Source organism: Marmota marmota, unplaced genomic scaffold (genome assembly GCF_001458135.2).
Source record: "Marmota marmota marmota unplaced genomic scaffold, marMar, whole genome shotgun sequence".
Classification (NCBI taxonomy): Eukaryota; Metazoa; Chordata; class Mammalia; order Rodentia; family Sciuridae; genus Marmota; species Marmota marmota.
In genome coordinates this window covers 62,683,073-62,695,930 of record NW_025999968.1, presented here as the reverse complement: position 1 = coordinate 62,695,930, position 12,858 = coordinate 62,683,073, and the positions used below count along the sequence as shown (strand labels likewise).

The following is a 12,858-nucleotide window of genomic DNA, read 5'->3' as shown; positions in this document are numbered from 1 at the left end:
AAAAAAAAAAGAAATAGCTTTTAAAACATGACACTTCACCCTCGAGGGAGTGCCGTGGCTGCACTTGGTCCTTCAGTAACCTTGTGCCACCTACTCAGGAGCGGGTCCCTAGGCCCTGCAGCGCTGGTGGTGCTTCTCTTCCGGGCCGTTGTGAGGCAGTGCTTGCCTGGCGGCTGCCTTCCTGATGTAAAGATGGCTGCACTCTGTCTAGGTGCTCACCCTCAGCTTCTGTCAGCTGAAGGGGACCCTGGGACACACTGGGGCCACCCACAGAAAGGAGCAGTTCCTCCTCCTCCTCTTTCTGGGCACTTGTGGATGGAAACCCGTCCTTCCCTCACTTCTCAAGTGTGGTGGCCATTGCGGAGTATACTTTGAGGTTCTGTCTACGGTTCCTTTCTTCCAGGGGCCCAGAAGACACCTGTTTTGAGTTTGGTGTTTTTCCTGCCATCTTGAGTTTCCCACTTGACTACCCACTGAGTCCTCCCAAGATGAGGTTCACCTGCGAGATGTTTCATCCCAACAGTGAGTACTGCTGCAAGCAGTTTGGGTCCATGCCCCTCTGAAAGAACTCCCCAGGAGGAGTCCCCAGCATCACGTGCTGCTGCTCGCAATGCTGGGGACTGGCCCCAGGGCCTTGGGCATGCTAGACAGGTACTCTGCCGCTGAGCTACACTACTTCCCCAGTAATCATTCATTATTTTTAATGTTCAGATAATTAATAAACATCTTTTAAATTGTGACATACCATAAAATGGACATTTTTATTTTGCAAAAATAAATTTTGAGAACTTTTCTGTAGGTCCATATATATATTAAGACTGGTGATTTAGTAAAAACTGTAAGAAATAATTCAAGCTCAACATGGTGGTGCATGCCTATAATTTTAGCAGTTTAGGAGGCTGAGTCAGGAAAATTGCAAGTTCAAGGCCAGCCTCAGCAACTTAGTGAGACTCTGTCTCAAAAAATAAAAAGAATGATAAAAAAGGCTCAGTGGTAAAATGCCCCTAGGTTAAATCCCCAATTGCCTCTCACTTCTCTCCCCCCAAAAATAGTAATGCTGCACATTTGTAGAGTTGCTGGGTGTCATGGTGAGTGTGACAGCCCAAGTGGAGTCAGCCCTGATGTGGGGAGTCACTGTTGAACACTGAGCCACAAAGGAAGGGCCTGGCACCGTGCAGGTGTGAGCTGACCACCTGTGGGCGTGAAGCAGGAGTTGCCAGCCACCCGGGTGGGTCTGATGTGGGGGCCCAGGGTCAAAGGTAGATCCGAGCAAGGGGAGGAAGGCAGGCTGAGTCAGGGCCTGCCTGTGGTGTGAAAGTGGAGGCTTATCCTAGGGCCATTGGAGGGAGGGAGCTTGACCTATGTAGTGACACCCGGAGGGCTACTCTGGTATTGTAGAGCCCACCTGGGAGGAGCCCTGGCCTTGTCCCTGCGGGGGAGGGGGAGGGTAGCCAGCAGCTTGGCGTTGAGGCTGTAGAGACTTGGCAGATTCACAAGAGACTTGAGGACTCTGCCTGATAGGACTGAGTGAGAGAGCACTGGTGGGGGACACTTGAGTTTTGGTCTTTCTGGGGTGCAGTGTTGCCACGTGACATGAGGAGGTGACGTCGGGGTTGAAAACTTCTGATGTCTGTGGTCCTTCTACTGTGGCGAGAGAGGTTCTGTATCCAGATTCTCTGTTTGTGGACTACAAGTGGACATCCTGGGGCCCAGGACCAGTGTGCACCTTGTTTTTCAGACCCTTCTTGAACAAAAGTCAGTGATGTAGTTCCTTAATATTAGAAGGAGTTACTGCAGTGCTGTTCTTTTTCTGGGTACTTAAGTAATCCCAGTTCCTTTATCCTAGCCACATGAGTGTGTATTTTATGGTCACATCCAGGGATTTCCTGGTAAAATTAGGAATGTCCATGAAACCTGGCTCTCAAGAATATTGGGAGTAACCCTGATCATGTTTGAGATGTTGGTGAAATACATAGCAGATTGCCTCTCGCTCACTCCTCTTGAAGATCATTCCTAAAGACATCCTAAGAAAGTAGGCTCCTGCTGTGGCTGGTTAGGCAGGCTGGCTGGCCCAGAGCTCCGTCAGCAAACAACGGGGCCTTGGGAGGCCCAGCCCCTGGCTCTCAGGCCCTGTGCCCTCTAGCTATGCGCGTGGTGCTGTGTGTGTCCGCAGCCTTGCCCTCTGTACCCACGAGCCCGCCTCATTCAGCGCCCCCTCAGTCGCTGCTCCCTGCGCTCACCTGCCATCCTGCCCCTTGCAGTCTACCCAGATGGCAGAGTCTGTATCTCCATCCTTCATGCGCCAGGCGATGACCCCATGGGCTACGAGAGCAGTGCTGAGAGGTGGAGCCCTGTGCAGAGTGTGGAGAAGATCCTGTTGTCAGTGGTGAGCATGCTGGCAGGTAAGACACCGAGCCATGGGCCTGTGCGGCGCCGTCTTCCTGAGAGCCACTCACAAACACTGAGCAGTCTGCCCTACTCTGGGTAGTTGGTTTGTACCTGCGTTTTACACTTAGTGTAGCTCGTCTGCACTTTTCAAGCTGAGGGCATATTTTCCCTGTCGTGAGTCTTAAAGGCAGTCTGGTGTCTTAGAGTGTGTTGACCATGACTAGCCATCCTCTACACCTGGGGTGTCTTGTTCTCAGTGTGCATTTACTGGGGTTCTCGTGTATGTCACACTGCACTGGGTCTGCAGAGCTCAGTGTGTCAGAGACCCAGCTTCAAGGTCCCATATCCTAGGGCAACTTCTTCAACCCACAGTCACGGGCTAACGTGGCAAATCCTGATAAGCAGATGCACGCTGGGGCTTTTGGACTACTTCCCAAGATGAGGAAGGAGGGAGGGAAAGTGTTTGGGGCCAAGGAAGCAGCCAGGCTGAGGCTGGAGGTGGTGGGAGCCAAGACTGGGGAGGGAGGGGCCCTGCAGAAGTGAGCAGGGTGGCTGGCAGCTCTGGGAATGGCAGTGGGTGTCATGTCCTTGAGTGGTGCCTTAAAAAGACATGCCTACAGCGGCTGGCAGATGATGTGCTGGATCAGGAGCAGAGCCGAGTGGGTTGCGGGTCTTTGCAGCCCTCAGTGGTCTCCGGAGGGTAGGTGGGCTCAAGAGGGCCTGGCTGTGCGGGCTTCGGGCTTGGTCTCAGTGCTGTGCACAGACTTGTTTCCAGTGTGAACATGGGTATTGTACCATCTCAGTCAGGAATAGAGAGGGGGGAGGATTCTGGCAAGAGGAGAATTGGGGGTGTGTGGGATAAGGGCCCCTGTCCCTCTAAAGGGACCACCCAGACACTGGTGGTGGGAGCTGCCGATCCCAGGGGCTGGTGTGGGAGTCATGTGCCTCCAGGCCAGGCAGGTTGCTCCTGACCAGTTCTCAGCCTCCTTCAGGTGCCAGGGCCCTTGCTGAAGCCACAGACCTTCTTTCAGGGGCCCGCGTTTTCAGGTGACATGGTGGCTTCTGCTCCTGTGTGCGGTGACGGTCTCCCTTTTCTTTCAGAGCCCAACGATGAAAGTGGAGCTAATGTGGATGCTTCCAAGATGTGGCGGGACGACCGGGAGCAGTTTTACAGGATTGCCAGGCAGATCGTGCAGAAGTCTCTGGGGCTCTGAGGCTGTGCTTCTGCGGACGGCAGGATGGCAGGACAGCACGGCGTAGTTCCAGTGCTGCCCTCAGGACACTCAGTGACAGTGCTGCCCATGCTGCCACCAAAACAGGCAAGCTTGCAGAACCACAGCACTTCTTGTTTCTTAACCTTTCCACCCCAAACAGGCTGCTCTTCTGGAGTCATGACCTGCATAGTGTAAGGACAGCTTTGTGGTTTCCAAGTGCTCCTCCCCATGGGGGGTTCAGGAAGGGCACCAGGCTGTCGGACCTCCCAGCCACCCTCAGTCCACATTCCCTCCCGCACCTGCCCCGGCACTGAGGGCCCGGGCAGACCACCTGCCTTGTGCAAAGGCCTGTGGCCTGTGGCAACCGTGGGGAAGGGGCTGGCACACTTTGTACCCCACCCCCAGTTCCACCTGCCCTGTGAGGCGTCCATGACGTCTCATCTGTGTTCTACAAGCAGAGGTTGTAACAGCCTAGGTAGAGCCTCTTCATTTGTTGTGCATTACAATCACACTTAGAAATATTTCTGGGGATGCTTTGCAAACAGTCAGTGAGAAATGGGGACACAGAACAGAAGATTATTGCTGGCCATGAAGACCAGTGGCTTTCCTGCTTGCAGTTTTAGGAGACTAGCATTCTGTCGCCATTGCTTGTGCACTGCCAGAGCAGGCAAGGGGAGGTCTTCAAAGTTTTACTGACATTTTCTCCTGAGTCCTGCAGGGGTTTTTCTTTTCTAGACTAAAAGCTGGGTCACTCCAGGGCTCTGCACCATGGTGTGGTTGTGCCAGGACTATTCTTTGCCCTTGGGGTCAGATGGGACTCTACTATTAGTTGGCACAGAGTGCAGAGGTGTGCCTTTCCCCTGCAAAATGGACCTGGGCTGCAGCTCCAGCCCCAGGAGGAGGGAGCACTCCTTGGCAGTCTGTGACTTTGATGCTGCCTAGGTGTCTCTGACAGCAGAGAGCTGGGCAGCACAGTACCTGGAGGGGACACCACAAGCAATAACACACAGATCTGTTGTGTGGGGACGCCAGTGTCTGGCCTGTTCCAAACAGGTTGCATTTCCCCAGGAGTCTGTTTTTTAAAATAGGAGATGGCCGGTGTGACAGGCAACAGATCTCCCTTCACACTAGCCTCTTCACTTCCCTTCGCGAGTGTGCCCGTCTCTCACCAAAACTCAGTTTTCATGGTGTTAACAATTCCTAGTGCAGGGCCTCCTTGTTGAGCTTCTGTGGAGGCCAGTTTTGTTCCTTCTCAGAAACATTTAATGAGTGAACATTAAATGTCTGAAATTCTGTAGGAGGACTTGAGTTTGGAGGGAGGCAGGGTGCTGCATAGTGTGTGCAGGCATGAGCGAGATGCAGCCTCCTGGAGTAGGACGCGGTGGCCTTGTGGGAGGCTGCTGGCCTGCTTCAAGACCACGGGGACACAGTCACCTGTAGGTGTCCATGGGAGGTGGGGAGGAGTGGCAGTCTCTTCACAAAACATAGTATTTTTATTAATTTGTATTTATTGAATGAAAAAAAGTGAAACATGAAAAACAAAACGGTGTCCCTTTTTTTGTGGTGGGATTGAACTACCATGTTAAAAAATAAAGTTCTATATTTCCCCTTCTTCCACAGTGTGGTTTTCTTTGTGGCATGCTGGCTGGACCCCTGGCAGCTGCGGTTCCCCAGGCAGTGCACAGCCCGACTGCAGGCATCGCCCAGCGCAGGGGTGCTCTGCTGCCGACTTGGCTTAGCCCTGGGAAATTGCATTTGCTTTACGTCTTATGTCTGGTGTCCACTCCTCCATTCTCTGTGTTGTCCCTCTGGAGCCCCCAGAGTTCTTGCTTGGGGTCTGTGACAGGCTACAGGAGACGGAGCTGCATTTTGCCTTTCCGAGTAGTGGGGGTAGGCAGCAGTTGTACGAGGGTCTGGTCACCAGCAGACTGCAGCAGGATGTGTGGATGGCCCAGCACTGCAGTGGAGTGTGTCTAAACCATGTTTAATGTGCTGCTCTGGTTTTCTGCAGTGGCCTGGTATGTCTTGGTCCTGTGTCCCCCTCGGTTGTGCCCGTCTGGTTCCTGGGAGAGTGCTGCTGGGTGGCAGTGGGAGTGCCAGGGTTGCAGCTTCTGAGTGTGGGGGCTTTGCACCTTTCTGGGGATTGGTAGCTCACACTCACCGTTTGAGCCCCGGTCTGGCCCTGGGCAGCGGCGGCTCCTGCTCCCCTGGCTGTGGCTCACAGCTGCCCAAGCCCATGTGCAGCCGGGGAAGCCCGGTAGACTGCTGGGAGGGGCCTGGCTGGCACGCCACAGGGTGGGGTTGGTTCAGGATGCCTGCCTGGAGGGAATGGAGAGACGAGCAGCCCGGGTGTGAGGTGTAGTTGGGGCTGGCCCTAGTGGCCTGGAGAGTGGGGGCATCCCTGGTCGGCCTTCCGGGACCCTCACGTGCAGGGTGGTGATCCTGTCAGAGGTGAGTGGTGTTGGACATGGGTCCTGCCTGTGCTGAGTGGAAGCTGAAGACGTGTGTGTGGATTGTGTCCCCCATAACAGGAAGGGCTGTACCAAGGGGACCAGCGTGCACCGTCCTGCAGAGGTAAGGTCCCTCTGCTGCTGAGCCACTCAGCTGCCTGCAGCCTGTGTCCCTCCTGCCAGGATCTCATGACCCCACCTCTGTCCCAGGACCCTGTGCCCACGGCCATGTGGTTCTGTCATGCTGGCTAACCTGTGTCCAGGACAAGAGATGACCCTGTGGGGGTCCATGTTCCTTGCTGCCCCTCCTCTGGCGTCACAGGCCTCTTCCCTGAGCCACAGGAAGTCATACCCCCTCGGAAGGCCATATGCCTCCCTTCCCACACTTGCCAGCCTACATCCAGGGCCCTCTGGAGTCAGAAGTCCCCCAGGGCCAAGGGAATGTGGACATTTCCGCCTCACCTGCTTCTGTATGGACTTACTCACCCAGCTCTGCACCCCTTGTGCAGTCCAGACCAGATCCATCCTCGGAGACCAGCTCCTGCCACCAGCCACCTGCTGCCTGAGAACTCCACACCCTGTGCTCACCTCAGCTCCTGGGCCCTTCTACCACTGCTGGAGAAAGCTTGCCTCACCTGCCTGGCACTGGGAGCCTCCAGCCTGGGGGTTCCTCGGGAGGCCCCATCCTCACTCCTGTAGGTTGGAGATGATGTGCCCTGGGCCTGGCAGCTGCCTGATTGTGGGTGTAGGCAGCAGTAGTACGAGGGGTTCTGATCACCCGAGTCTGGTGTCTCCCCCTTGGGCCCTGCTGCCAGCACTTACTCAGCTCCACAAACCTCTTGTCTGGGCCACAGAGTAGCCATACCAGCCCTGTGCTGAGGCGGGAGCAGGGCTGGTGCTTGGGGATGGGGACTGAGCAGCCTGCCAGCGGCAGCCCTGCGGCCTGGGCTGTCTCTGCCCGGGAGAGCATGCACACCTGCAGCAGCTTTGCTACTACTCCTGCGGGAGCTGGCTTTCCAGAGGCAGAAGCAGGGTGCACACAGAGTCGCGAGACACAGGCTGGGCTTCATGTGGGCTCCCGTGTGGCATCCTCTGTCCTGTGATGGCTGAAGGACAGGACTGAGCACAGAGCATGGGCTGCTCTGTGCTGTGGGCACCCTTCACCAGCCCCAGAAGTGGATGTCTCCTGTGTGCAGTCTGGGGACTCACAGAACATTCGATTCTACCAGGTGGTTCTCTTTAAAGCTCTTTTCCTTGAGCCTCAGATTCAGGATGGAGGTGAGGGCAAGCGTCGCACGTTCCCCTTGACCAGGCCAGTGGCACAGGGTGCGCCCAGTGCTGAGCTTTGTCTCTGGACTGTATTGCCCTCTCCCTGGGCGATCCATGCAGGGTGGAGGCAGTGAATGGTAGGGTGGACTGTCCTGGGGGTTGGGTGCCTGGAAAGGTGGGCTGTAAACCACAGGGTGCCACCTGGGCAAGTGGAGCGGGCTGGTCAGCATCGGGGCATGGCACTGCTGCTACACTTCTGAGGGTGCTGCTGCACCAGCCACTGACCTGTGCCTGGCAAGCTAGTGTGCTACAAGTGCTGGCTGGCACAGGCCCTGCACTGAGTGGCCCCACTTGCTGCTGCCCAGCTGGCGTTGGTCTGGATGAGGCAGGGCTTCAACTAAGGGTTGCATCCAGATCTGGGGAGCCCCAGGCCTGCCTTTAGCCGAGCCTGGTGCCTGAGGAGCACGTGGCTTGTGACCTGGCCCAGTGAGTGCCCTGCGGCCCTAGAAGCCGCACAGAACACTTCAGGTCTGTCCTGCAGGGCTACAGAGATGGGCGTGAGGTGGACCTGCTTGGGGTGTCAAGACAGAAGGAAGGACGGATGCACTTCCTGGTCCTGCTACAGCGGGCAGAGGCCTGATGTAGCCTGTTGCTGGTGCCCCTGGGCTGTTGGCTCTCTGGGCCTTTGGTGTCTAACCTGAGAAACGGGTCTGAAGGCAGAAACATCCAGTCCTGCATAGTGATCACCAGGGTCAGAGAACCGGTGCCCTCTCTGCCCTGGTCAGCTGGGAGGGGACAGCTGGCTCTTTTCTCAGAGCCCTCCTGTTGGCCCCCCAGGGGGCAGTGGGCATGAATGTTTGGGTAGGCGTCAGGGAGCGTTGTGACTGATGGACGGCACCAGCGTCCCTGAGGCTTGTCAGCAGCAGTCAGCAATGAGTCCCTAGTGCTGCTCCACCCAAGCCTGTCCAAAGGGGAGCTGCCCTGTGTGGGGTGGCGGAGCCTCTGCCCTGGGGGCACCTGGGGCCTCCCAGCAGGTTCAGTTCACCCGTGCCTGTGCCTGTGAAGCTCGCCGACAGCACTGACCCAGGATGCTGCTTGCTGGGAGCTGGGGAGGGGCAGTTCCTTTGAAGGTGCGTGTGCGTGTGCATGCGTGCTTGTGCGTGTGTGCCTTTAGCTCTCTGGCAGAGGACCTGACGTTGGAACCGATTCAGGTGGAGACAGGAGACGTGCAGAGTTGTCCTTTGCTGATGGGTCTCTGGAATCCTGGGTAATGCACCAGGTAGTTGGAACCACATGAAACAGCTGCAGCTCATGGGCAGAGCTGACTCGGGTGCTCACGGGTTTCCCTCCTGGACCGCTTCCCATCTGCTGGAGCAGCCAGGCAGGGGTGGAGGCTGCAGCACACCCCGTCGCCTGCTCTGGGCCCTCCCAACACGGTACTCTGGGCCGGGTGTCACCGAGCACGAGTGTGGGGTGACTTGGTCATGTCCCAGGGAAGCGTTTAGCCTGCTCATTGGTGCACCTGCTGTCTCCACCTCTGTCTCCCCTCCCACACTTGGGTTGCCTGTGGCTGGCTGTCCGTCCTGATGGCTGGGGAGGTGGAGTATCCACTGTAATGGCAGCTGCAGCTCCTGGGCTTGGCCTACAGATGTGGACAGTAGAGACCTGGCCAGAGTAGAGCTGGCAGGTACCCTGGCAGGTGGACCCCAGTGTGGGACACATTGCTGTCTGCTCCCACGGGCCGCTGAGTTAGACTGTGGCAAGAACTGACTCCTGCAGCCAGACGCGTAGACTTAGCTGGCAGCATGCAGTGCGCTAGGGGCCTGGCTGGGACAGAAAGGCGGAGGAGGGGTGGGGGGCGCATCTGAGGAGCTGGGGCTGCTGCCAGCTCCTGCCTTGGCCCTCCTGGACCTACAGCTTGCAGCAGGAGGTTGGGGGTCTCCTTACCTCCCCAGGTGTGTGAGCCAGTGTCCGTGTAGGTGATCTGCCTCTGTAAGTGTGGCCGTCCCTTGATGGTCGCAGGGAATGGGCTCCAGGACTGTGAATCCCTTCAGATGGCTGACCACCGTGTCAGCACAGGTAGATGCTGTGCAGGGAGTCACTCTGTGTGGTCAGGTAACGGCAAGGGAACAAAGACAGGTGCAGGGTGTTCCTCAGCGCTTTGGGTCTGGGACACGTTGGCTCCCGGGACGCGGGACCCACCGAGAGGAGGGCTAGCTCTCACGCACCCCTTCCATCGGGGTGAGTCTGGAGGCCAGGTGCACACACATCCTCAGGGAGGTGCACCTGCCACAAGCCGCCTCCAAGAGGGAGGGCTGCCGAGCGCCACCACCCTCCTGGGGCTCCTGGGCCGGTGGTCCTCCTGGAGTGGGCTCCAGGGGCAGCGTCTGCAGGTTCTGCGGGTCCGCCTTCGCCAGGCTGGCGCCCCTCCCTCCTCACACTCGTGTGTGCACCAGCCTGCCACACCTGCGCCTGCTTCCCACCCCGACTGGAACCTCGCGTGGCTCTGGCTCCTCTTCCTGCGTGCTTGACTCTAGCGCCAGCTTGAAACGCCAGGCTCTTCTGCCTCAGCGGGAGTTGTCTTCCCAGGAGCCAAGGAGGAAGGCCCACAGGGCGAGTCTGCCCGCCCCGTGCTATTTCTGGGCCTGCGCTGGCGTCCTCTGGTCCAGGTGCCCAGTGCTGCTCACCCAGCAGCCCTCACCCACCCTGGCCCCTGTAGATGGAACCTGCGACATGTAGACTTAGCTGGCAGCATGTCCAGGCTTGAGTGTCCAGCAATAGTTGCCTGGCACAGCAGCAGAGGCAGTGTGTGTCTCGGCTTTGTGGTGATCCCCTAGCTAGAGCCAGGGTGTCCCTTTTATAATTGGAAAAGCAAACCCAGGACGAGAACGCTGGCTCCAGCCATCACTGCCTTCACAGGTACAGGGCTGACCTCATTGGGGGTCATTCGCTCAGCATGCTGGGATGGGGTTGAGGCCTCCTGTCGCTCCTGCTCAGAGTCACTGCAGTGACCAGAAGGGTCTCTAAAGAAGGATGTGAGCATAAACCCAGTTTTAAAGCCACCGTGGGCTGATTTCACAGCAGCCTTGCCCCACCTGTGGCCTGGCTCAGAGGACATTCCCACATAGCCTTGATGTTCTGTCTCTCTGCAGAGCAAGCAGGACAGAGCCCCGTGGTGGGTGCTTGGAGCTGGGACAAGTCCTGCTGGAGGAGGGGCTGGCCAGCAAGCTCTGGGTGGGAGGGCATCCTGTCTCATAGCTGCAGGCCCTGGAGGGCAGGGTGGGTGACAGTGCTGGCTGCTGTGACGCACCAGGGTGAGGGACCCTGGGCAGCTGGGCTCCGAGCAGGGCTGTGGGGCAAGTGCAGAGCCCGCCTGCTGTGGTCAGCATGTTCCGACTGGCTGTGCCAGCTGTGCACAGTTGGGAGCCCTCACTCCCAAGGCCCCGCTGGACCTCCTCATCTGTCTGCCAACATGATAACCTGGTGAGCAGGGTGGCAGGAGGAGGCCCCAGGCTGGGGGCACAGCAGGGAGGGCCGAGGCCTCAGTGGACGGGGCCAGGCGAATTCCTGGGCAGGAGTGGAGCAGGTTCTGGAGTGAGGGTGGGGTTCAGGGAGGCAGGGTCTTCTGAACCCAGCCTGGTGGGGCTGAGGCCGGCCCTGCAGCCCAGGGTCCAGATTTGCCTTCTGAGAGGTTCACCGTTAGCTGTTGGAGAAAGGGATTGCAGGCAGGAGATCCGGAGAAGGGGCTGAGCGGGGAGCAAGCTGCCTCACGGGAAGGTTCTCAGGGCCACTCATCTGATGAGCGCTGCACGCATCCTGCACCTGGGGAGGGCAAGGGTGCCGGGCCGGTGGGCACACTGCAGTCTGTGGACCCAGAGTAGCGGCATCTGGAGGCCCCTTGTGACCAGGCCCCCGGCTGCTCACAGAAGCCTCCAGTGGGGCAGAGGCCTCCAGCCCCTGCCACCTCTGTGCCACACCCGCAGGCTGGCATCCGGTCTATCAGATAGTGTTGTGCTTACCCAGCAGCGCGCAATGGGGCAGCTTCAAGTATTTTCATGTACCCTCGAGACAATGATTAAAAAGTAATTAACCTAAATTTAGCATGATTGTCATAAATAAATTAGCCACATGAATCATCTGTGATCTGCCAGCCTACACATGCTTGGCTCCCAGGTGAGCGTCACCACGGGGGAGAGCGGGTCCTGCGGCCCCCACCGCGAGGCTGAGGATGATGCCCTTGCACAGGCCTGCCACAGTCACATCAAGGCCGAGAGGGGGGCACTGTGCTGGCTGCACTCTGGGGCTCCCTGTGCCCTGGCTGCACACTGCCCGGGAGCAGAGCCGCCTGGACCTCAAGCATTGGCGCCCCTCCCGCCCCCGTGCTCAGGGGGTGGTGGGCGATCTCCACCATCAGGCTGCAGGACTGCCAGCCTCGGGAAGGGCCTGGTGGGCTTCCAGGCCACGGGGCTGGTGCTGCAGTCAGATTCTGCCGACCTGCAGAGGGCATTTTGGGGGCCTGGGAGAGGCAGGTCTCTTTGGGGCGAGCGGGGGTGGTCAGGTTCCCTTCCAGTACTGCACCAGCCTGACTCCTGGTCCGCAGAGTCGGCCGTGGCCTGTCCTTGCCGGTTCTCGGCTGGCTCTCTGCCGCCCGCCCACTGCGAGCCCTGCCAAGCCATGTCCCCTGGTTGTCCTGGAGCCTCTTTCCAGGTACTTCTGCTCCCTGTCCTGCACCTCTCAGTGCTGGCCCAGCTGGTACTGTCCCCTCCTGGGGTCCCTCTCACTGCCCAACCTTCCTGTCTGCTCCCCTACCTGCATCATGGCAGTGGCCTCTAGTGACAACAGATGACCAAACCGAGGAAACCTTGACCCCTACTGAAAGTACGTTGTGGTCATTCTGGGAAGGTTGGATAAGATCAGCCAGAGCAGGGGCTGAGGCAGACCTGTGAGGGTCAGCAGGGGCAGTTCCTGGTGCCTGGTGCCTGAGCCTGGTCTGTGCGCATGTGATGTTCGGTACAAGGCACGGCACTCCCTGCCATTGCCCCAGGCAGCTGAGGCTTTCCACAGTGATGGATGCCTGTGACCAGCTGCCGAGGGTCCCTCGCTCCAAGAGCTGCCAGGTCCCTGAGCCCAGACGGCAGGGCTCCTCAGCATGGGCACTGGTCCTAAGGCACCACACAGATGTCTGGTATCTTCTCCCACTGCAGAGCCACCGGGCTGTCGGCTCCCCCGGGGAACACAGGACTGCTCCCACAGACACCATGGCCAACAGCTTCCTGGGCGTGTTCTTGGTTGCTCCCACAGCTGGCTGGACAGTCAGCAGGGGCAAAGGAGGCAGAGGCCCCGTCGCAGGCCAACAGACGAACCTCCTGAGAAATGTGTCAGCTGGCGTGAGGCTGGCCAGCCTCCGTGGGTCTGGTGCTCTGCAAGGCAGGTCCTGGGTACTCTGGGCCTCTCCGCACTAGGACGTGCCTCCTCCTCCAGGGTGACCTAACCCTCCTAGCCTTTGATTTTTCAGAACCTTCCCAGAACCTGGTAGC

General features: G+C 58.3%; 1 protein-coding gene and 1 long non-coding RNA gene across 4 annotated transcripts in view; both read left to right on the top strand.

The window, feature by feature from the left end:
- Nucleotides 1–5,214, top strand: part of Ube2g2 (ubiquitin conjugating enzyme E2 G2) — a 34,439-nt gene extending 29,225 nt beyond the window's left edge. For 2 of the 3 annotated variants that reach the window (XM_015478852.2, XM_048803780.1), the window contains 3 exons: nt 404–522; nt 2,262–2,402; nt 3,490–5,214. In XM_015478852.2, the coding sequence (XP_015334338.1) occupies nt 404–522; nt 2,262–2,402; nt 3,490–3,602 (373 nt within the window). In that variant the 3' untranslated portion in view covers nt 3,603–5,214. The remainder of the gene's footprint in view (nt 1–403; nt 523–2,261; nt 2,403–3,489) is intronic. The other variant, XM_048803779.1, reaches the window with a different exon arrangement.
- A 605-nt stretch (nt 5,215–5,819) lies between these two features.
- Nucleotides 5,820–11,417, top strand: LOC125616992. Its single transcript, XR_007347852.1, has 2 exons — nt 5,820–6,176; nt 6,562–11,417. It is a non-coding gene; the product is annotated as an uncharacterized LOC125616992 (long non-coding RNA).
- Nucleotides 11,418–12,858: the final 1,441 nt, after the last annotated feature.